The sequence below is a fragment of the Caloenas nicobarica genome, chromosome 24, assembly GCF_036013445.1.
Source record: "Caloenas nicobarica isolate bCalNic1 chromosome 24, bCalNic1.hap1, whole genome shotgun sequence".
NCBI classification, from domain to species: Eukaryota; Metazoa; Chordata; class Aves; order Columbiformes; family Columbidae; genus Caloenas; species Caloenas nicobarica.
In genome coordinates, this window is record NC_088268.1 from 3,920,704 (window position 1) to 3,943,792 (window position 23,089).

The 23,089-nt window shown below is 64.4% G+C and overlaps 2 protein-coding genes across 4 annotated transcripts; both read left to right on the top strand.

Moving 5' to 3' along the window:
• Nucleotides 1–1,868: 1,868 nt before the first annotated feature.
• On the top strand, nucleotides 1,869–18,807 carry LOC135997911 (signal transducer and activator of transcription 5B). 3 transcript variants are annotated; one of them, XM_065650831.1, is made up of 19 exons: nucleotides 1,869–1,964; nucleotides 12,412–12,548; nucleotides 13,364–13,520; nucleotides 13,593–13,682; nucleotides 14,076–14,250; nucleotides 14,334–14,464; nucleotides 14,559–14,710; nucleotides 14,781–14,936; nucleotides 15,023–15,202; nucleotides 15,321–15,408; nucleotides 15,641–15,763; nucleotides 15,941–16,033; nucleotides 16,154–16,360; nucleotides 16,743–16,837; nucleotides 16,906–17,036; nucleotides 17,169–17,339; nucleotides 17,481–17,532; nucleotides 17,778–17,885; nucleotides 17,956–18,807. In XM_065650831.1, exons 2-19 carry the CDS (start codon nucleotides 12,421–12,423, stop codon nucleotides 18,080–18,082), a joined length of 2,364 nt encoding a protein of 787 aa, XP_065506903.1. In that variant the 5' UTR covers nucleotides 1,869–1,964; nucleotides 12,412–12,420; the 3' UTR covers nucleotides 18,083–18,807. The 3 variants fall into 3 exon arrangements, with proteins under 3 accessions (XP_065506903.1, XP_065506905.1, XP_065506904.1); XM_065650833.1 differs by having other exon boundaries at nucleotides 17,169–17,324; XM_065650832.1 differs by lacking the exon at nucleotides 1,869–1,964 and adding an exon at nucleotides 8,277–8,418.
• Nucleotides 18,808–19,439: 632 nt separating this feature from the next.
• Nucleotides 19,440–22,808, top strand: GHDC (GH3 domain containing). The gene is made up of 8 exons (XM_065650834.1): nucleotides 19,440–19,662; nucleotides 19,750–19,880; nucleotides 19,968–20,544; nucleotides 20,783–20,966; nucleotides 21,047–21,118; nucleotides 21,244–21,377; nucleotides 21,507–21,595; nucleotides 22,021–22,808. The coding sequence occupies exons 1-8, from the start codon at nucleotides 19,440–19,442 to the stop codon at nucleotides 22,219–22,221; spliced, it is 1,611 nt and encodes a 536-aa protein (XP_065506906.1). The 3' UTR covers nucleotides 22,222–22,808.
• The last annotated feature ends 281 nt before the right edge of the window (nucleotides 22,809–23,089 follow it).

Below are 23,089 nucleotides of genomic sequence, written 5' to 3' on the forward strand. Positions count from 1 at the left end.
CAGTGTCCCCTGGGTTTGCGTCCCTGCCAACCAGCTCCCACGGCTGCATGCTCATGAAGGAAAGAGGAGGACTTTAATACAATAGGTATTGTATTAAATAGGTAATAGGTAAAATATAGACAGCAGGTAAAAAAAATGAAGAGGTGAGAACTTGGGATGTACTCTTACACAACTGCCAAGCGATTTGCAATTGCAGGTGCATTAACTGTCTTGAGAACAATCCTGCCCCAGCAAGGAGACCCAAGCCCGTCTCTATATGATTCTATGATTCTGTTGATTCTATTCTATGATATGATTGAATTCTATGATTCTATTCCATGATTCTCTCCTGGCTTCCCAGGGCTGGCGCTGGGTCCTCGCCAGTGCTGGGCAGGGGTCACTCACGTTTCTCCCAGGCCAGAGTGGGACGGCGCTTTGCGTCTGACGAATTTCCCTCCAGAGTTTTTTTCAGGCCACAAGAAGATTAACTGGTACCGAAAGCGAAAGCCCAGGAGATCCCATGCGGCTGGTGAGAGCACTCGAGCAGAAATGAGCACACCCAGTATTGCTTCCTGCCCGGCCGCCTCCCCCTGCAGACACCCACTGCCTGGGGTGCCCCATCGCCTGGCGTGACCCATCACCCTGGGCTGCCCCATCGCCCTGTTTGGTGTGGTGTCTGTGCAAAAGCTCCTCAGGTTGGTTTTCTGATGGCTGCTGCCACCATTCCCTGTTTGGGGGATGCCAGAGAAGTAGGTAGCACCTCAGGTCTCCTTGCAGCTCGGGAGGTGGAGATGCACTGGTACCCATTTCGTTGTCTTTGCTCCCAGCATCCTCTCCCTGTTGGTGTACGAGGCTGTGGCAGCACCGGGGACCCCGATACGATGCGGACCCCAGCCATGCAACGTGGCCTCATGGTATCAGCCTGGCTGCAATGGGAGAGGGCATCCGTATCCAAACACGGGAGCTGAGGGCACGTGGGGAGCCCAGGTCTGGCACAAGTGCTCGGCCAGAGCTGATAAATCACTTCTCACACCAGGTGCCCCCCATGTGCCCGTGACCAGAAGGGAGGAAGCCTGTGGAGCTGGAGGGAGCCAGGGTGGCGGCGTTACTCATCCCGTGCTTGACGGAATGGGATTTCCTTTCCTCGCTCTCACGTGCAAACCCGGGCAGTGCCTGCACGGCTCCCACGGGAAACCCGTTCTCTGCGAGTGTGGGAGCTGGCACAGCCTTTGCCCTGAGAGGTTCAGGGCGAGCGGGAGGCAGTCGGGGCCCACAGGCAATGCAGCACAAAGAAACCATTAGGAAACATTAATAGGTGCAATGGGCAGCGCTCGCACCTTCGCCGCAGCCAGGGATGCACCGCAAGGGGCTGCCGGCACCCAGCGGGGTGCGTGGGCGGCTGAGGGGCTGCGGGGGAAGAGCCCATCCCGTGGGCAGGGATGGTGACAAAGGGGAAATGGCTGGAGATGCAGGGACTGGAGGGGATATAGGGGAGGCAGAGGTGCAGATGGAGGTCCCGGTGCCGGCTCCGGGCTGTGCCTGGCACCAGGGAACTAATGCTGCGCCAGTGCCCGATGGTGCTGTGGGCTCCCCCCAGTGCTGGTGCTGGTGTTGGATGAGATTCCACAGGTACAAGGGCCCGGCGCCGGTGCGGGCTCCTGCCGCTGCCAATGCCCGGTACCGGTTTGAGCACCCCCGTGCCCAGCACCAACTCCCGGTGCTGGTTTGGGCTTTCCCGGTGCCAAGCTCCGGTGTGAGTTTGTGCCGCGCTGTAGCCGGCGCTGAATCTCCCAACCGCTCGGGGCTCTGCCCGTGCCCGGTGCCGGTGCCGGTGGCGGCGGGGGCGGGCGGGGGGCGGTGCCGCGGGGGGCGGTGCCGTGCGGGCCGGGCGGTGGCGGCGGCGGCCGGAGGGGGCAGAGCGGCGGCGGAGCCGAGCGCCGAAAGCCGCCGGAGCAGCGGAGCCGCAGCCGCCGCCGCGGCCGCAGGTGGGGGCGGGCGTGTGGCCGCCATCGCCACCGGGACCGGGCCGGGGCCGCTTTCGCTTTCCGCGACCGCGCGCGGGCGGGGGGCGGCGGCGGGGCCGGGGGCACCTGCGGCGGGGGCGGCCGGGGCTCGGGGCGCGCCTCTCGCCTCTCCTCCCGCCCGTCGGTAAATATTTTGGGTGTTTCGTAACTCCCGGGCGGGCGCAGCATGGTGGCGGGGCCGGGCGCGGGGCGCTGCGGGGGGAACCGGCCGGGCCCGCGGCCTCGCTGCGCGCAAAGGGGCCGCGCAGGTGCGGGCAGGGCCGGGCAGGGGCGCGGGCACCCGGCGGGGCCGCCCCCGGCGCGGCGCTCCCGGGGGGGGCCGGACTTTGCGCGGCGCGGGCCGGGGCGGGGGCGCTCGTCGCTCGGTAAAGCGGGACCGGTTCCCGCCGCCGCCCCGGGCCGGGCCCTGCCTGAGCGGCGGCCGCGGGGGGGAGCGCCTGAAACAGGCGCTGTGCGTCCCGGTGCGGGGGGGAACCGGCCTCGAGTGCCGATCCCGGGCAGGCGGGCGTCCCGCCGCGGGCAGCACACCCGACCGGCGAGAGCGGGAGTCCCGCTCCCCGGCGGTGGGACACACGGCTCTGCGCTGCCCCGAGCAGTGGAAGGCAGATGGAAAATGTCGCCCCGTGCGAGGCGGGAGCGGTGACACCGTGGGGACCGCAGCCCCGGTGGCCTTTCACCCAGCTCGCGCGCCGGCCGGGGTGTGCGGCGGGTGACTGCGAGCCCAGGGGACAGCGGCCACCTGTCCGGCGGGATACGGGAGCTGTCAGGGCTCTGCGCCCAGCGGCTGCCGGGTTTGTGCCAGCCCAGGCTCCTGGCAGCGCCTCGCCAAAATACCCAACGGCTCCGCGTCTCCAGCGCCCAGCTCGTGTCGGCACTGGGGTGCAGGCGCTGGTACCGCCAAGGGGCTCCCCGGCTCTGCCTGAACTGCTGACAACGGTAACACCTCAGATGACAGCGCGGAGCTGGGGCCGTTGGCTCACGTGAATTCACGGGGAGGCTTGGCAAGAGCCCGTGTGCCCCGCCACGCTCAGGGGAACCCCGTGGCAGAGGGCAGGGGACAGGCAGTGACAACAAGCGGTTTGTTCGTGGTCGTTGGGGTGCATCGCCGAGGGGTGCAGGGTTTGGCGCTGCCGTGGCAGGACCGCAGCGCGGTGCAGGGCCATGTCGCTTGCCCCTGGCAGGGACATGGCGCTTGAAGTCCCTGCAGCTTGGGTCGCCTTGTTGCAGCAGGATGTTCCCGGCCCTGGGCTGGCTCACCTCGCCAGCTGCCAGTGACCAGCGCCGTGTCCCCGGTGGCACTTGTGGCTGCAGCCGGAGCTGCGTGAGCCCAGGCAGCTGGTGTCCGCGGAGGCAGTTGGCATGTGTGCCGCGGGGTGGTCTGGAGAGCCCGTCCACCATCAGGGAACCAGCCTTGTGCCGCAGGAGCTTTGCTCCTGTCCCCCACCATGTCTCGTCTCCGGGAGGAAGGCTCTGCGCCCATCGTGGGGAGCATGGCCCTGTGCTGGTGCGGGAGGGCTGGCTGCCATTGCGGTGCTCTCTCCCTGACAATTTCAAGCCAAGGTTTCCCATCGTGCTTCAACGTGTTTGCAGCAGCACAACGATCCCGCACTGGAGGGAGCTTTGCTTGGGGCTCGGCGCTGCGCCTGGCTCTGCCCCATCCACGTGGCTCTGGGTGAGGCGGAGGCGTTGGAGGTGACAGGGTCACCTGCCCGCGGGTGGCTGCAGCAAGTCCTGGTGCTCCCAAAGCTGTCGGGATCGCAGCCCAACCTGCCGTGGCTCCCAGGTCCCCGAGGTGCTGGACGTGAGGATGGAGACCATCTCCTTGGGTTTTATAACCGTCCCTGAGAGCGTGGCTTGTCCTCGGGGCCGGGGAGGGCCGTGCCGCGTGTGCAGCCACGTGGAGGAGGAGCTGTGGTGCAGGTTGAGAGGTGCCAACAGCCCGTGCCCGAGGACACGGGAGAGCCGGGCTGGGAACGGGGCGTGACGAGCGGCCGTCACCCACGCTGTGTTTCGTGGCACTTTCACAGTGTCCTCCCTCGAGGGGTGTTTGCCCCTCGGTAGTTGTCACTAGAGCCACCTTTAGTGCGCCTGCCTTGTCCCAAGGCTGATGCTTCAGGGCAGGACAAGGGATGCTGGTACTGGTGTTGGTGACAGGGAGCTGCAGCCGGGGATGCTCAGCGCGGGGTTGCATGGAGCCTCTGGAGGGACCTTCCCCTTTTGCTGCAGGGGAAGTGTTGACTCCAGAGCGGCTGTGAGATCTTTGCCGTGGGGTTTCCCAGCTCTCTCTCGAGTGATAGCAAAACCCAGATACTCTGCTTGTGAAAAATCCCTTGCTCCTTGTACTCCTCCACGGCGTGGGTGGCGGGGCGGCGAGCGGTGACTGTGCTGTGCTGTGTACAGTAAAGCAGCCCCGTCAGCTGGGAAATGACTTTCTGGTTTGCAAGGAATTACTGTAAACCGGGCTGTGCTTGACGGGCTTTGCAGCAGCCCCGGGGAGCCGGTGGAAGCCGGGGCATGGCGTGACGGGGTGCGGGTCGAGCAGGACCTCCCTCCCATCAGCATCCCCTGGGGAGCGCGGACGCTCTGCCCGGTGGGGCGGCCGTGGGCACTGCCCTTGGAGCAGCAGCTGCGTTACGGGGCCGAATGCACCGCAGTGGTGCCGGATGGTGGCAGGGACTCCCCGGTCCCCTCTGTGCCGGGATGGGTCAGGATTTGGCTCCGTGGCCGCTCAGGCAGCTCCAGCCTGGGAGGCTGTGCCGGCTCTGGGGCTCTGGCACGCTCCGGGAGAAGTCGCCTCGACAGCTGTAGTGTTTCTGTGGCATGCCTTTCCTTTCATGGGGTGTCTATTTTGCAACCCCCAAGTGTTTTGATCCCGGGAGGAAAGTGGAGGGGGGGGCGTGTTTACCCTGGCACTGCGTGGCTGGCGCGGGGATCCAAGCGGCGCCGGGCATGCCTGAATTTTACATGCAGCAACAGTTCTAGCAACATCTGCTGGCTGATAAAAGGTAGGCTGCCGTGAGCCGCTTCTCCCGCCGCGTTGGAAGTGCCGAGGGGGAGGCAAACATGCGAACACGGCTTCCTGGCCGATAGGGCTGAGCTCGACTTGCTGATAAAGCAGAATCCTCCCATCGAGCTGCACTGGAGGGGCCGGGAGCGCTGGCTGTGTGGTTCTTACCCTGCGTTTTGCCCGGTACCGGCTCCCGCTTTCCGCCGAGCCGGGGAGCGACGTGCTGCCGTGCGGCATCTCACCGGGCTCGGGCGGCCGCGATGGTATTAACCAAACCGTAACACGGTCACGATGCGCTCCCTGTTGAGCCGCTGGTGAGTTTTGCAATCTCCATTTTTTGCTGCAACTTCACATCTTCCTGTTGTTATGAGATGTAGATGCTGGTTTATGGCACAGCTCTGCCAGGAGGGAATTGGGGAAAAGCTTAGTGCTGGGGCAGAGCTCGAAGAGCCGGCGCGGCATCGGCACAGTCCTGGTTGAGTGCTGAGCGCCCGCTGTCTGGCTTTTAGTCCCTCTCGCTCGATGGCTGTCTGCAAAGCTTTTGTAAGAGCAAGAGGCAGCTCTCACTTGTGACAAATCCAAGCTTCTCGCTAGAATGGCTGTAAAATAAGTAGCAAGTGATAGGACAAGAGGAAATGGCCTCAAGTTGCGCCAGGGGAGGTGTAGATTGGATGTTAGGAAAAAATTCTTTGTGGAAGGGGTTGTCAGGTATTGGAACAGGCTGCCCAGGGCAGTGGTGGAGTCACCATTCCTGGAGGGGTTTAAAAGGCATTTAGACGAGGTTCTTAGGGACATGGTTTAGTTCTAGAGTTGGGTTGTGGTTGGACTCAATGATCCTGAGGGTCTCTTCCAACTGAAAGGGCTCTATGGTTCTATGAAAATGATCTCTGTCCTATGTGGTGTGGTTGACGCGCGGCCCTGGCGCTGGGTGGCACAGCTACCCTGGCCCAGCGCGCTCCGTTTATAACCCCGTTATCACCTGAGCCTTTTGGAAATGTTTCGGTGAGATGCTGGTGGTGCAGCCCTGAGGTTGGGGCTCCGCTCTGTCCCGCCACCCCTGCAGCCACTGCTGCTCCTGGGGCTGCGGAGCGAGGGCGGGGAAAGCTGGACACGTTTGTGTGCATTGGCTATAACGCTGTGTTTAACCCCTGGGCAGGTTTGGCTGTGACTTTTGCCTGCTCCGAATGAGAATTTTATTGCAGAAACCATTGGTGTTTTGTTTTTTTATTCCCATTCTGACTAGTGTCCCCGATGCCCGAGCATCCTTGTGCACAGCTGGGTGCTTGCAGCCTCTCTTTGGTTTTTGCTCCCAAAGGTGACAGCGTGAGGTTCTGCACAGTGGGTCCTGCACGTACCCCGTGCTGTCTGGCAGCGTGGTCGGTGACTCGTTCCCATGCAGGGTGGTTGCACAGGGCGATGGATGGATGTGGCCGGGCGGGGACGGGTGCGTCCGGAGCGGTGCAGCCAGTGCCTGCACTCCCCGTGTCCCCCGTGTCTGCAAATCCAGCCTGGCCGAGGACAGGATTAGTGCCATTGTGCGCGCTCACTGGAGCGTGGCAGATAAAATGAAATTGTGTCTTCCAGACCCCAATCGGGACTAATTCGATGTTGAAATGAGCTTAATCCTCAGGGTCCTTCTGACCAGCCCATCCCTGCTGGGCTGATGCTGGTCTGAGCAGGGATTAGCAGCGAGCCCAGGGCTGTGCTGGCGGCGGCCACGGTGCCGCTGGGCTGATGCCTGCCCGGAGCTGGGATGCTGCAGGTGGGCAGTGGCTCTGGATCTACCCCGGATCCCCCCGCTGAAGCCCCAGGACCCCAAAGCATCGGAGCCGGCAGCTCCCTATGCACCATCTCTGAAGCTGGATAATTCGGCTGCTTGGCCCTGGGGAGCCAGGAGGAATTAAAGCTCTGCCCAGGCCTCCCTAATCCTGTCTGTGGGTTTATGGCAGGGATACAAAGCTGGGGAAGGGGCTGGAGCACAAGTGTGATGGGAGCGGCTGAGGGAGCTGGGGGTTCAGCTGGAGAACAGGAGCTGAGGGGAGACCTTCTGATCTCTGACCTGCCTGAAAGGAGCTTGGAGCCAGGGGGGGTCGGGCTCTGCTCCCCAGGAACAAGCGCCAGGACCAGAGGAAACGGCCTCAAGTTGCGCCAGGGGAGGTTGAGGTTGGATCTGGGGAACAATTTCTTCCGCAAAGGGCTGTGGGGCATTGGAACAGGCTGCCCAGGGCGGTGGTGGAGTCACCATCCCTGGAGGGGTTGGACAGACGGACATGAGGTTCTCAGGACATGGGGCAGTGCCAGTGTCTGGTCACGGCTGCCCCAAGGCGGCTCTGGGTGCACTGGTGTGTTTTTTCTCTCTCCATCCCAGCCCCTGGATTCAAGGGATTTTGCTGGGATTTCATTGGGTATTTTGGTGGTTTTGCTTTGACGCAGGTTTCTGGGCGTCTGTGGTTGGAAGGGAAAACCTGAATAGGGGAGAAAAACTCTTCCCGAGAGCGTCAAATGTCAATGGGCAGGTACATCCACAGCCCCGTGGTGTGAGCTGAGCTGCAGGCAGCCCCCAGCCCTGAGACCCCCCAGGCATTTGGGGGGCAGCACCCATCCCTGGCTGGGGTGTCTCCATCTGCGTGGGGGGGCCGGTTTCTCCCCGGGCAGCGTCATGCCGTGTGTGGGGTTTCCTTGTTCCTATAACGGTGCGAGTTCTCCATTTTTGGCTCCCAGGACACCCAGCTCTGCTATGAGACCCGTCACCTCTACCCTTGGGGTGGCACGTTGTGTTTCTAGAGCCGGCCATGCTGGAAACCACAGACAGGGGTAAAATGGGCAAGACCCCCCGGTTCCCACCACCGCAGCCCCCTGTGCCGGCTCCACCGCAGCCCAGCACCCACCAGCTCCGAGCAGCGATGGGGGGTCTGGGGGCTGCTCGATGGCACCCGGGTGTTCTTGGTACAGGCTCTGCCCCAGGGGGGTGTTAGCGGGACTAGGGGGTGCAAGTGAGTCTGTCCCATCTCCCCCCCTTGCTGAGCTCCTGCATCGGTCCCTGGGGTCCCATCCCTGGCTGCCGGCCACCCGTGGGGACTCGGGGGGCTCAGCCCCACCAACCCACAGTGGGCAGGGGCTGTGGCTGGCACCGGTGAGGAGCGTGGCGGGGGTGCCAGCCCCCCCATGGCGGGCACCACGCAGGCAGCAGCGGCAGAGGAAGCTGCCAGCAGCCTGGGGCTGGCTGCCCTGCGCAGGCAGCTGACATTTTGGAAGGAAATAGCTGCTCTCTGCTCCTTCCTGTAGCGCGGAGCCTGCGAAACGGCCGCCCCGGGAGCCCGGCTGTGCCGGCAGAACCTGCCTGGAGCCGCGGCCCCCGGGGCCGGGACGCCGGAGGGGACGGTGGGGCAGAGCGGTGCCCGAGCCCGGGTGAGTGCGGCCGCGGGACGGGGCACCCCGCGCCGAGCTGGGGCTGTGGGTGCTGCAGGAGCCGGGCACCGTGCCGAGCCCCGCGGCTCTGCCGGCCCCGCCAAGTGTGGGGAGCCCCGGCTGGGACGGCCCTGGGGTTGCGGGGCCTGTGGGGTAGATATGGAGCCCTCGGTGCCCGCCAGCCGTGGGGCAGGACGTGGGGCACGGCAGCGTTCGCTGCCTGCGGCGGGCAGGACCATGTGCGAGGGGGCCAAGCTGGGGGAGCCCTTGGCGGGGGTCCGGCTAATTGGGGCCACCGGGCTGCCCAGGGGCTCCAACAGGTCCCTTGGGTGAGCTGGTGTGGGTGGGGAGGGTGAGTTATTGTGGGCGGGGGGGTGAGTGTCTGTGTCGGGGAACTGGAGCTTTTTGGTGTGCTGAGCAGCTATCGGCTTCCAGCACGGGACGTGGATCCTGCCCTGGAGGGACTGTCCTTCTTGGGGGACACCGCATCCCACCGGGGGCAGGAGCAGAGCCCCCCGGCGGCACCGGCCGTGGGGCAAGCAGGGTCCGGCCGCGAGCAGGGCCAGCTCTGACCTGGAAGCGATCGTGGGCTCCCGGAGGTGCCGAGAAACCACGTGTCCCCGTGTTTACTGCGGCAGAGGCGGCAGCCGCAGCGGGCACAGGGCAGCTCCCCGCTGGAGCCCAGGATGGGGGGAGCACCGTGCCCCTGCCCGGGGGGGGACACTGCTCCGGAGACCCCCGGGCAAAGGGCAGCGTGGGATCCACCGCGACGGAGGGGCTGGTGTGTGTGAGTTGGGTGGTTACGACCAGAGCCCTTTGCCGTGGCCCCCACAGGACTTTGCTTGGCCCCTGCAAGGCCAAGGGGCTGCAATTGGTGCCAGCACCAAAGCAGTGGTGCCCTGCCCGCTCGTGGGTCCCCAGGGTGGCTGCACGCCGTGAGCATCCCGCAGCTGCGTGCAGCGAGCATCCTGCGAGCATCATCCCGCAGCTGCGTGCAGCGAGCATCCTGCGAGCATCCTGCGAGCATCCCTCCCACAGCGCAGCACGTGCCAGCCGCTGGGCGGGTGCTGTGCCCATGTTTGGGTTTTGCCGTGCCCGTGGCACACGGGAAGGCGCCGCCGGCGGCCTCGCCCCATGAGGCATTTCCCTCCTCCTGTCTGCCCGCAGACACGCTCTGGCTCGCTTGGGCTTTCCTGCGGCTCGTGACCACGGCCGGGAGGTGCCACTGCTGCTGTCCCCAGGGCTGCTGCTGTGGCTGTGCCAGGCCCTGGCGTGGTCACGTCGGGTCCCCGGTCACCTCCGGCCTCAGCGGTGCTGCCAGCCTCTCCTCTGCTGCTGCCTCTGGTCCTCTGGGCAGCCCTTTTGGGTGAGTTTCGCCCATTTTGCAGCTGGTTTGATGATGTCTACCCATCGGCAGTGGGGAATGGGGCTGTCGGAGGCAGAAGTGACACCCGCCGGTGTCAGCCTTCCCTGCGGGGCTGGGGTCGCTCTCTGTGGCGCTGCTCCTACGTCCAGTACGCTGCTGTCTGCGTGGCTTCGCAGGCGTCGAGTCACCGGTGAGCACGTTGCTGTGGCTTGTTGAGTTGCTGCTGGTTAACCAAGCTGCGGTAATGGGTGGGTTATAGATCGCTGCTAGCAAGTAAATGCAAAGTAGCTTAAACCACTGCAATTATCTGTCTCTTGCAGTTGTTTGAGTGTGCATGTGGCCAGCGGCTGCAGCACGGCTGACCCGTGGCAACGTGTGACGCTGCAGTAGCGCTGCTGGTCCCTGCCGGGGTGCGGGAGCCGCGGTGACTGGTGGTGAGAGCCTGGCCCAGGTTGACCAGAAAGGTGGTGGATGAACCATCCCCGGAGACATCCCAGGCCAGGCTGGACGGGGCTCTGAGCAACCTGAGCTGGTGCAGATGTCCCTGCTCTGGGCAGGGGGGGCACTGGGGGAGCTGGGAAGGGCCCTTCCCACCATGGTGGGACTGTGGTGCTGTAGCTCTTGGTGAAGTAGGGATGCTGGCCCGGTGTTGCTGGGTCTCACAGCCGGGAGGTGTCATTCGCTCATGGCAGATGACACTGGTGACTTTTCCCAGGGCTCTCAGGGTGCCCTGCAGCCCTTGGGGAGGTTTGGTGTCAGTCCATGGTTGAGAAATGAGACAAGAATGAGGCGCTTGGAGAAAGACCCACTCTTGTATTCCTGATGCCGGTGGAGGTTGCGTCCAAGCCTGGCACGAGTATTTTTTTGGGATGCGCTTATCTGCTGGGACACCACGGCTTGGGGACAGCCCTGCCCTCGGTCGGGGCACATGCCGGCTGTGCCACGCTGCCCTTGGCCAGCCCACGGTCCCCTCGTGAGCACCGGCACGATGCTGTCTCGCCTTCTGCCTGGCCGTGATGCTCCTGCTCCCAGGCCAGCGCTGGCTGAGCGCGGTGTCTGCCGGCTCACCGCAGCAGCAGCCTGAGCCTCGTTGCTTAACAACACGCTGGAGTGGAATAGGAAGTGTTTTTTCGCCGCGAGATGGGAAGAGATCACCATTTTCTCGATAGGCAGGGCAGCCTTTGTTTGCTCTGTGTCCGTGCAGACGTCCCCGCTGCTCCGGGGACTTTGGCCGTTTGTGGCATGGTGGCCACGGCCGCTCTCCTCGGTTCTCACTGATTTTTCTTACCAAGCGTCCACAATTTCTAACCGCCGGTGTGCGTCCTGCTCTTGGCCATCCTGCCTTCCCTTCCCCTCCTCGCCTGCGTTTTTCTGCCTCTCCAGCCCCCGCTTTGCCAGCAGCATTTCCAGCTCAGGCCATTTCTGTGAATGTGGAAACGTTCCTCCCTTTTTATAGGGGAAAAATTCATTTTTAGCCAACTCTTGGTTATTGTTCCTCTTCCTGCACAGGAGGTGGGTGTGCAGTTGCTCCGGCCGCTCGCTTGCACCCACTGTCACCGTCCCCCACCGTGTCCCCCCTGCAGCGTGTCCCCCTGCCCATGGGACAGCACTGGCTGCTTTTGGAGCCCCTGGGGACACCGGGTGTTCCTGAGGCCCAACAAAGCGCTTTGGGGAGGGAGGGATGGGGGTGCAGCCCCCACCAGCGTGGTCCCCAACTCCCTCTCCTTGTCACCGGCTGGTGCAATAACCAGATCCTGTCCTGGTCACCCCGCTTTGGGACACAGCCCAAGGCCTCGTGCCAGGCACCTCCCCACAATACGAAATCCCAGGTGTTTTGGGTGTGGGTGTGTGTAAATGCTCTTTATCGCTGCATCCTTGGCTCGGAGGGGCTGCAAGCCCCATCCCTCATCGCTCCCCATCGTGTCACCCTCAAAAGACTCGACCGCCAGGTTGTTTTTCCAGGCTCCGCCGAGCTGCAGCTCCAACTGCAGCGGGGGACACTGTGGCTTTTTATAGATGCCATCCCCAGCTGTCCTTTCGTCATGCCCGTGTGAGCCGGGCTGCCGGAGCTGCGTGGCGAGTGACATCTGGCAGCGCTCCTGCATGGAGCCAGATTTGCACCAAAACGTGCTTTGGGAAGCTCCGTACCCCGGCTGGTGTCCCCTCTGCGGTGTTGGTGACAGGGAACGTGGCGGCTGCGGTGCTGGGACCCCCCCCGGGGGCTGTGTGGACCCTCGGGGCCGGTGCTACCGGGGTGTGGGCAGGAGCGCGGGGGGGGCCCCGCTCTGCGTCACCCGGGATTTCTCGGCAGCTCTCCCTCCCCCTGGCCCCGTTTCCTCATTTCCCCGGCCAGCGATGGCCGCCAGCCCGCGGCGCAGCGAGGGGAAATGATCCCCATGTGCAGAGGCAGCGCGGAGCCGCAGCGCTGGCCCCCCCAGGGCTCTTCCTAGAAAAGAGGGGGTGACTCAGAGCCAGGGTCCCCTGCACACCCCTTTCCTTCGGCAGCTGGAGGCGGCTCCAGCAGACCCGGGGAGCCCGGAGGCTCCTGCAAAGGGCTTGTGGGGGCGGCGGGGACCAGACCCCAACCCGCGATGCCCTGACGATCCCCTCTCTGGTCTGGGCGGCAGGTGTGAGCCATGGCGGTGTGGATCCAGGCGCAGCAGCTCCAGGGAGAAGCCCTGCGGCAGATGCAGGCGCTCTACGGGCAGCACTTTCCCATCGAGGTGCGGCACTACCTGTCGCAGTGGATCGAGAGCCAGGCATGGTAGGTCAGCGGGGTCCCCGTGGGGACCCACAAAATCCCGGGGTGGTTGGGGTTGCAGGGACCCCTGTAGATCCCCAGCCCAGCCCTGCTCACGCAGGGGCACCAGAGCAGATCACACAGGTCGGGCCAGGCGGGTCTGAATGTCTCAGAGAAGGAGACTCCACACCCGCTCTGGGCAGCCTGGTCCAGGCTCTGGCACCGCAAAGGAAAGAAGTTTCTCCTCGTGTTCAGATGGACCCTCCTGTGTTTCAGTCTGTGCCGTTGCCCCTCACCCTGGCGTTGGGCACCACTGAACAGAGTCTGGTCCATCCTCTGACACCCACCCTGAGATATCGATCCCATTGATCAGATCCCTCTGAGCTTCTCTTCTCCAGCTCAGCAGCCCCAGCTCTCTCAGCCTTTCCTCATCACAAAGATGCTCCAGACCCCTCAGCATCTTTGTGTCCCTCCCTGGACTCTCTCCAGTAATTCCTTGTCCCTCTTAAACTGGGGAGCCCAGAACTGGACCCAGAACTGCAGATGGGGCCCCACCAGGGCAGAGCAGAGGGGGAGGAACAACCTCCCTCAACCTGCTGCCCATGCACCCCAGGTACCATTGGCCTTCTTGGCCACAAGGGCACATTGCTGGCTCATGGTCACCTTGTTGTCACCCAGGACTCCCATGTCCTTCTCTGCAAAGCTGCCTCCCAGCAGGTCAACCCCAACCTGTACTGGTGCTTGGGGTGATTCCCCCGGGGTTCTGACATCTGTCCCTGTCTGCCAGGGAACCTCGTGCAGGGTCGGGACTGCCCTGACGCTTTGCTCCATGTGCACAGGGATTCCATCGACCTGGAGAACCCCCAGGAGAACGTGAAGGCGACGCAGCTGCTGGAGGGGCTGATCCAGGAGCTGCAGAAGAAGGCGGATCACCAAGTTGGAGAAGATGGGTTCCTGCTGAAGATCAAGCTGGGGCACTATGCCACGCAGCTGCAGGTGAGTGGGGGGCTGTGGGGCTGGGGGTGTCCCTGTCCCGGGCCCCAGCTCAGGCTGTGCTCCCCCCTGCAGAACACGTACGACCGGTGCCCCATGGAGCTGGTGCGCTGCATCCGGCACATCCTCTACCACGAGCAGCGGCTGGTGCGGGAGGCGAATAATGTGAGTGGGGGCTGTGGGGGGTGAGGGAGTGGGTCCCACAGGGTGGGGGAGATGCTCAGGGGCTCCAGCACCGTGAGGATGGGAGCAGCCCTGAGGCACGGGGTGCTCTGGATCCCTGCAGCTCCCAGGGGGTGAGGAGGGAAAGACATGAGGAAGGAATTGTTGGCGCTGAGGGTGGTGAGAGCCTGGCCCAGGTTGGCCAGAGAGGTGGTGGATGAACCTTCCCTGGAGACATCCCAGGCCAGGCTGGACGGGGCTCTGAGCAACCTGAGCTGGTGCAGATGTCCCTGCTCATGGCAGGGGGGGCACTGGGGGAGCTGGGAAGGTCCTTCAACCCAAACTATTCTATGAGGATCCCCTTGCCGTGCTGAGCGTTCCCCGTGCCCCCTGCAGAGCCCCTCGCCGGCTGGCTCCTTGGTGGACGCCATGTCCCAGAAGCACCTGCAGATCAACCAGACCTTCGAGGAGCTGCGGCTCATCACGCAGGACTCAGAGAACGAGCTCAAGAAGCTGCAGCAGACGCAGGAATACTTCATCATCCAGTACCAGGAGAACATGCGCCTCCAAGGTGGGTGGGGGGGATGTGAGAGGGGAGGTGCAGGGGCTGGGGTGCTGGTGGTGCCAGCCCTAACGCTGTGCCCCGTCCCCCAGCCCAGTTCTCCCAGCTCTCCCACCTGGGCCCCCAGGAGCGCATGTCGCGGGAGACGACGCTGCAGCAGAAAAAGGCGTCGCTGGAAGCCTGGCTGCACCGGGAGGCCCAGACACTACAGCAGTACCGTGTGGTGGGTGTCCCCACGCTGTCCCCGTGCCCTGTAACGCCATCCCCGTGGCCCGTAATGCCATCCCCATGCCCCGTAACACTGTCCCGCCTCGCAGGACCTGGCCGAGAAGCACCAGAAGACGCTGCAATTGCTGCGCAAGCAGCAAACGACCATCCTGGACGATGAGCTGATCCAGTGGAAGCGTCGGCAGCAGCTGGCGGGGAACGGGGGCCCTCCCGAAGGCACCCTGGACGTGCTGCAGACCTGGTGGGTGCTGGTACCGGCGGGACGGGGTGCTGAGCCCCAGCGCGGTGCTGAGCCCTGTTTCCCCCGCCAGGTGCGAGAAGCTGGCAGAGATCATCTGGCAGAACCGGCAGCAGATCCGGCGAGCTGAGCACTTGTGCCAGCAGCTGCCGATCCCCGGTCCCGTGGAGGAGATGCTGTCGGAGCTGAACGGCACCATCACCGACATCATCTCCGCCCTGGTGACCAGGTAGAGGTGGGAGCATGGCTCAGCTGTTAGGGGGGGCGGGTTGGGGCTGCTCCACCTGCCAGCCCCTGATCCCCCTGCCCCCTCAGCACCTTCATCATCGAGAAGCAGCCCCCGCAGGTGCTGAAGACACAGACCAAGTTCGCAGCCACCGTGCGGCTCCTGGTGGGGGGGAAGCTGAACGTGCACATGAACCCCCCCCAGGTGAAGGCCACCATCATCAGCGAGCAGCAAGCCAAGGCCCTGCTGAAGAACGAGAGCACCCGCAAGTAATGCCGGGGAGGGGGACGGGGCTGCTGAGGCAGCGGGGAGCAGGATCTGGGGGTGCAGGGGGGGCTGCCCCCAGTGTGAGCTCCCAGTCCCTGAGCCTGTGGCTTCCCGTGGCAGCGAGAGCAGCGGGGAGATCCTCAACAACTGCTGCGTCATGGAGTATCACCAGGCCACGGGGACGCTCAGCGCCCACTTCCGTAACATGGTGAGCGCTGCCAGCTCCCTCCTGTCCCTGCATGTCCCCCTGTGTTCACCGCTTGTGTCCCCATCTGTGTTGCATCCCACCTGTGCTCACCCTGGTGTCCCCATCTGCCCTCCATGCTCACCTCTCATATCCCTGCATGTCCCCGTGTTGAGCTCTTGTGTCCCCATCCCCACCTGTGCTCACCCTGGTGTCCCTGTCTGTCCCCCCACGCTCACCCCTCGTGTCCCCGCAGTCCCTGAAGCGGATCAAGCGCTCGGATCGCCGCGGGGCCGAGTCGGTGACAGAGGAGAAGTTCACCATCCTCTTCGAGTCGCAGTTCAGTGTTGGTGGCAACGAGCTGGTCTTTCAGGTGAAGGTAAAGCCACAAGCCACATCCCCTCTGCAGAGCCTGGGCGAGCCCCGGGCACCGTGCCCACGGGTGTGGGGCTGGGCTGGAGCCACGGGGTGACCATACAGGCTGGGGTGGCCCTGGGTGCCCATGGGTGATGCTCCCGTCGTGCACCGCAGCCCACCCTCCTCTTCCTCCTGGCAGACGCTGTCCCTGCCCGTGGTGGTGATTGTGCACGGGAGCCAGGACAACAACGCCACGGCCACCGTGCTCTGGGACAACGCCTTCGCCGAGCCTGTGAGTGGGATGGGACAAGCCCCATCTGCCCCGTGGGCTGCAGGAGTGCGACTCGGGGTCTCCAGGGTGGGAAAGGCGATGGGCAGAGCTCAGAACTGACCCTGCTCCGTCTCCATCCAGGGCCGCGTCCCCTTTGCCGTCCCCGACAAGGTGCAGTGGCCGCAGCTCTGCGAGGCGCTCAACATGAAGTTCAAGGCCGAGGTGCAGAGCAGCCGTGGGCTGACCAAGGAAAACTTGGTGTTCCTGGCACAGAAACTCTTCAACAGCACCAGCTCCCATCTGGAAGATTACAGCAGCACCACGGTGTCCTGGTCCCAGTTCAACCGGGTGAGCGGACTGGGATCTGTGCCGGGACAGTCGCAGAGCCCCAGGGTGCCCATGGGCTTTAAGACAGACGTTTTGCTGCTCCTGCAGAACCAGTGTTCATGCTGGCAGGTTGGATGGAGCCATTTCTTGCTGGAGTGGTGCAAAAACGAGACAAATACCAGCTGCAGTGGGGTGGGAGGTGTCACCTTCCTCACTTGAAGGGACACGGGGTGCCCTGGGGCTTGCAAACGGGGTCTGTGTTCTCCCAGGTGCTCCCACAGCGCTGTGGCCGTCCCACAGTCTAGGTCCCCAAGTCACCGCTGCTGCTCCAAACACTTGTGCAGTTTAACAGCAGCTCTGAGGCTGGAGCTGGCAGTGCTCATTTTTGTGGGGATTTCAACAGGAAAACCTACCCGGGAGGAATTACACCTTCTGGCAGTGGTTTGACGGGGTGATGGAGGTGCTGAAGAAGCATCTGAAGCCGCACTGGAACGACGGGTAAGAGCTGCCCTGCCCTGCGCTGCCCGGCCCCCTGCCCGCCCCCCTGACCCCCCTGCTCTGCCTAGGGCCATCTTGGGCTTCGTCAACAAGCAGCAGGCGCACGACCTGCTCATCAACAAGCCTGACGGAACCTTCCTCCTGCGGTTCAGCGACTCGGAGATCGGCGGCATCACCATCGCCTGGAAGTTTGACTCCTGTGAGTGTGTGCGGGGGGCTGGCACCCCCTGACCCCGCTGTCCCTTGGCCCCAGCCTGGGACTCCCATGCCTCGTGTCCATGGGGCTGGCGCTGCTCTGAGCATCACCGCGCTCCTCGCTCTTGTCTTCCAGCCGAGAGGATGTTCTGGAACCTGATGCCTTTCACCACCAGGGATTTCTCCATCCGCTCCCTCGCTGACCGCCTCGGGGACCTCAGTTACCTCATCTACGTGTTCCCCGACCGGCCCAAGGACGAGGTCTTTTCCAAGTACTACACGCCGGTTCTCTGTGAGTCCACGCCAGGTAGCGCTGCCCTTCACCCCGCACGCGTCCCTGTCCTTCCCGCATCTGACCACGGTGGAGCTGGGGCTCACAGCACCCCCCTGCCCCGGGGCTGACAGGTGCCAGCAGCTCGGGCCCTTAGCACTGATTTCTCTCCTCCAGCTAAAGCCGTGGATGGATACGTGAAGCCACAGATCAAGCAAGTGGTGCCAGAGTAAGTCTGACCCTGAACGCAGACCCTGCACACCCTGGGCTGTGTGTTCCCCAGACGCCCATCCCTGGAGGGGTTTAAAAGACACGGAGATGAGGTTTCTTAGGGACATGGTTTAGTGCCAGGGTTGGGGTAACAGTTGGACTTGGTGACCTTGAGGGTCTTTTCCAACCAAAACAGTTCTGCGATTCACCTTGGGGCGCCCATCTCAGCCCCTGCCTGCGCTCGCGAGCTCCCCGTCCCCACAGGTTTGTCAGCGCATCAGGCGATTCTGCCCCCGGAGGGGCCACCTACATGGACCAGGCTCCCTCGCCCGCCGTCTGCTCCCAGCCCCATTACAACATGTACGCCCAGAAGTAGGTATCACATCACCCGTCCCCGTCCCACCACGGCCGAGCCCCGCTCCTCACCCCCTCCCTCCCGCAGCCCCGACACCATGATGGACCCCGAGGGTGACTTCGACCTGGATGACAGCATCGACGTGGCGAGGCACGTGGAGGAGCTGCTGCGGCGCCCCGTGGACAGTCAGTGGATCCCCCACGCCCAATCGTGACGCGTGGGCCCCCGGCCCCCCACCCTCAGCCCCGGCACCGTGGGGTCTGTGCTGTGTTCGTGTCTCTGTGCCGGGGGGGGAGTTGCGGGTGGGCCCCGTCCCGCAGATTTGCTCTGTGCTGCCCCCAAATGCAGACTGGCGTCCGGCTCTTTGGTGTTTATGCCCTTGTATAAACGGCAGCGGATTTGTCGCATGGTTTTCCTGTATGTTCCTTTTTAAGCGGCCCAGCTTCGGCTTTCCGCTTCTGCAAGCACCGGCCGCCGAGCCGCCCCGCTCCCCACCGAGGGGCTGCTGAGGGTGGGGGCCGGGGGGGGCCCGGCCTCGCGTTCGCTTTCACAGTCGTCACTAAGAATGTACGTGTCGCCTTCTTGTTCTACCCCGTGGCTCCATTCCCAGGGGGTGCGTTGGCCCCACGGGCTCTGGTGTGGGGCAGAAGGGGGGTCAGCTGGGGTGGGGTCCCCTCCTGTTTCCTTGTTTCCTCCTCTGGCCCCCCCTTCGAAGGAGTCCCTTTGACCCCCGGCCTCGTCGTCCCCATCCGGAGCCGGTGCAGCGTGGGGCAGGTGTGAGGGCACCCAGCCAGGGCCGTGGGGCCGTGCGGGCGGTTTGGGGGGAGCAGAGCCCTCTGTGTGTCCCCCCTCGCCTTGTCCGAGAAGCTCTGGGGTCCTGGCCATGTTATTTTTCTACCACAGAGTAAATAAAGCACGGAATATTTTTGTAACACAAAAGCTGTGGGTTTCACGTGTGTCTGGCAAGTGGAGTGGGGTTGGAGAGGGACCCCTCCCGGGCTGTGGGTGGCCCCGTGCGCCCCATCTCTGGATGACACACGGCAGGTGAGCGGCGCCCCGGGGCCAGGCACACAGTTGGGGTCCAGGTCCCCATGTCCCCTCCCCGAGAGCAGGGGGGCGACCCGGGGGGCTGGCGCTGGGGACCAGGGAGTGGGGCGGGGGGCGGGTCCGGGGACGTTTTCCAGGGGAAAAACCAAACCAGAATAGACAAATCGCACTATTAATTTTTTTTTTTTTTTTAAATAAAGAGCTTTCGCCGAGATGTGGAGAAGCAGGGCGGTTGTTCTTGGGTTTTAATTGCGATTTAATCTTCCGCTGAGCGAACGGGGGAGGAGGCGCGTTTTTTGTAGAAATGAGAAAACGAAAATAAAAACAAAGGCGGAGCTGGCGGCGGGGGTGGTACCGGTCGCCGTGATTCGCCGTCATTTCTGCCGGAGACGGAATAGCCGGAGGGGGGGGGGGTGTGTGTTCAGAACGGTACCGGGGGCGGGTCCGTGGGGGGTCCCCGTGCCCGGGTCCCTGCTCGGGGACGGCGGTCGCGCTGTGCCGGGAGCAGCGGTGCGCGGCCCGGGATGCTGCCCGCGGTGGCCGTGGCGGTGGCCGTGGCCGTGGCCGTGGCCGTGGCCGTGGCCGCGGCGCTTCCCGCCGCCCCCGCGCTACGGCACCGGCTGCTCCGTGCCGCGCTGCTCCGCGCCGCGGGCTGGTCCCGGCGGCGGCTGGAGCTGCGGGGCAGCGAGGTGCGGCGGAGCCAGGAGCGGCGGCTGCGGCGGCTGCTGCCCCCCGGCACGGCCCGCGGTGAGACGGGGAGGGCGGCGGAGCGATGGGGTGGGGATGGGGGGGGTCCCGCGGGGTCGCCCCCTCACCCCGCACCTCTCTCGGCAGGCTCGGATGCTTTCCGGGAGCGATACCCCCTGGGGCAGAGCTGCCCTGAGGGGGTGCTGGGGGGACAGGTCCCCCCGCTGCGCCCCTGGACGCTGCTCCGCAGCTGCTGGGGCACCGACCCCCCTTTGCAGGTATGGGGGTGATGGGGCAGGGAGGGGAGCGTGGGCACCCCACACACCCCAATCTGCCCCACCTGACCCTCGCTTGTCCCCACGCAGGGGTCCCTGCTCTATCTGGACATCCTCAACGCCACCTTCCCGCAAGCGCTGGCCCCCCGGGGCACGGCGCTGCTCTCCTGGGCACCCGCTTGCCCCCGCGCCCCGGCGGGCTGGCCCCTGCCCACCCTGTACTGCACCCCGGCCGAGGCGAGCGCCCTGCCCTCGCGGGCTGCCGCGCTGCGGGTGCAGCTGCTCTTCGCCCTGCGGACACGTGCCCTGCGGGTGCTGGAGGCCGGGCTGGCCAGCGAGCTGCACGACGCGCTGGTGGCCCTGCGCATGGGCTGGCACGGGCTGGCACAGGACCTGGCGCTGGGCAGAGTGAGCCCCCAGCCTGGGCTGCCTGAGGACACGCGGGGCCGGCTGCAGGCGCTGCTGGACCCCGATGCCAGCCGGGCAGCCGAGGTCCGGGCTGAGTGTGCCCGCGGCTTCGAGGGCATCGTGCAGCGCCTGTGGCCACAGCTGGAGGTGGTGGTGGTGGGGACGGCGCACAGCACGGAGCAGCTCTACTGCGATGCCCTCCGCCAGGCCGACTGCAAGGGGCTGCCATTCTACTGCCCCTTCTACCAGGCGGCAGGAGGTGAGTGTCCCCCCAGGCCTGTCCCCTGGGTGCATGGGGGAACAAACCCCTTCTGTCCCCGCAGATGTGGGTGCGTCTCGATGCCCCATCCCTCCCTGGAGAGACCAGCCCGCTCTCCAAAAACAGCTCTGTCCTGGCACCGGCCAAAAGGTTCCCCCTTGGAAGGGGAGCGATGCCGTGTGGGCAGGGACAGGAGGGTCTGCGGGGCTCACACTGACCCAGGCTGCCCTCTGCCCAGCCCTGCTTGGTGTGAACCTGTGGCCACAGGAACCAGCACCTCGATTCCTGCTGTGCCCCGACTGGGCTTTCTGTGAGTTCCTGCCCTGCCCAGCCGAGGAGGAGCCGCGGACAGTGCTGCTGGGCGAACTCTGGGAGGGACGCGAGTATGGGCTGGTCCTGACAGCCCGTCCCGGAGAGTACAGGTGCAGTGGTCCGGGGGGGCCACCTGCCCCAGCCTTGCGTGCCTGGCACTGGACCCCTCACGCTCCCCATGCCCACGCAGGTGCCGTGCCGGGGAGGTGCTGAGGGTCACCGGCTTCCACAAGCAGTGTCCCGTGGTGGAGCCCGTGCGCGGGTGAGGACACCCTGGCCCCTGCCCCTCACCTTGCGGGGGCTCTGTGCTGGGCAGGATCAGGGCAGGATGGTGCCAGTGGCACCCCCGAAATGGGGCACCCATCCTGCCCCCCCCCCATGCTGCAGGGAGAGTCAGGCGCTGAGCGTGCGGGGTGAGAGCATCCCTGAGGACCGATTCTGCCGGAGCCTGTGCCGTGCCGTGGGCATGTGGCCGGGTGCTCGCCTGGTGGACTATGTCTGCGTGGAGAGTGCCCTGCTGGGTGAGTCTCCTCGAGAGCTGAGTGCCCCCAAAAGCACGGCTGGCACTGACCGGGGCTCTGCTGACCCTCCTGTGCCCGGCGGGGCTGGGGGCTGCGGGCAGTTCTAACATGCTGATGGTGCTGCTGCAGGCGCCTCTTCGGGAGCCTGTGCCCCCCACTACGAGGTGTTCGTGGAGCTGCGGGGCCTGCGGGACCTGTCGGAGGGGCAGCGCTACAAGGTGAGGGGGATGCGGGCAGGCAGGTCCCACTGCCTGCACCCTGCCAGGCGGGTGAGCAGCAGGGTGGCCGCAGCCACGCGGTGGCAGTGGTGGCCTGGCAGCCTCTGTGCTAGACAGAAGAAATTGTTTACACTGAGGGTGGTGAGAGCCTGGCCCAGGTTGGCCAGAAAGGCGGTGGATGCCCCATCCCTGGAGACATCCCAGGCCAGGCTGGACGGGGCTCTGAGCAACCTGAGCTGGTGCAGATGTCCCTGCTCGTGGCAGGGGTGGGACTGGATGCACTTTGGAGGTCCCCTCAACCCAAACTATTCTATGACGATGCTTTGCTGCGGGGCTGATGGGAGGGAACACGGGCACAGTCCCGGGGGGCTGCACTGGGGTAGCTGGTATCGGACCAGTATGGGCAGCCTGCCCTCTCTCTGCAGCTGGACCAGTGTCTCCAGGAGGATTTCCCCATCTATAAATCCTTCCGCTTCAAGGGCAGCATCGGGCCCCTGCGCCTGCACATGGTGGGGGCCGGGGCCTTCGCCCGGCTGCGGGACACGCTGGGCTCCCCCGTCCCCATGCCCAGGGTCCTGCGGGAGGAGCAGCTGCTGCAGCTTATCCAGAGCACCGTCATCTCTTAGGGCAGCCCGGGGGTCCTGCAGCCTTCCTGCCTCTGGGGTTTGCTTGTCGTGTGCCCTCTGAGGAAGGGAGTGAAGCCAAGTCCCTGCTGGGAGGTGTGGGGGTGAGGGTGCCCATCTGAGACCATGGGCACTTGTGAGCATCACGGGGCAGCTGAGTCCCTCTGCCACCAGCCATGGCTCACCCTGCTCTGCTCGCTGCCTTGGCAGCACCGTGGGTGCCCGTGCCTTTCCCGAGGGACACCTTGGCTGTCACAGCCCATGGCCAGCGCGGGGAGGGGACAGTGCAAACCTCCCCAGGAGCCAGGAGGAGCTGCGGAGCGTTGAGCCCACGGTTCAGCCCAGCACTGAGCTCAGGGTCCCTGTGCCAGTTTGTCCCCTGGCAGGGACACTGTGGGCAGGGCACAAGGTGGCAGGTGGTGGCAGGTGCCACCTCCACTGGGTTCCAGTGCACGTCTGCTGGTTTACAAAACAATAAGCTCCAGCAGGGGCTGCTTTTAATGGTTAAAAATACAGAAGCAAAATAAAGGAGGATTATCTCTCAAAAATAAATAAAGGGCTGCACTCTGGGATTTATTTTTTATACTATTATTTTTAATCCTCATTAAAGAGATTTCTTTATGACAGCCCCGACTCTGTTCTGGTGGTTGAGAAGTTGCTCTTGTCGTTTCCTCGGGGGTCCTGGGGAAGGGGCAGCCATGAATATTTAACCAGTTCAGCAACTGGCTGAGGCTCTGGGAACATCTGGCTGTTGGTGCCTTTGAGGCGCAAATGTAGCAGGTGGGAGGGACTGGTCCTTTCCTCTCCTGCTTGTTAAGGTTTATTTTAAGGGCTAGTGAGCCACAGTGCTTGGGGAACCTGCTGTGCAGGC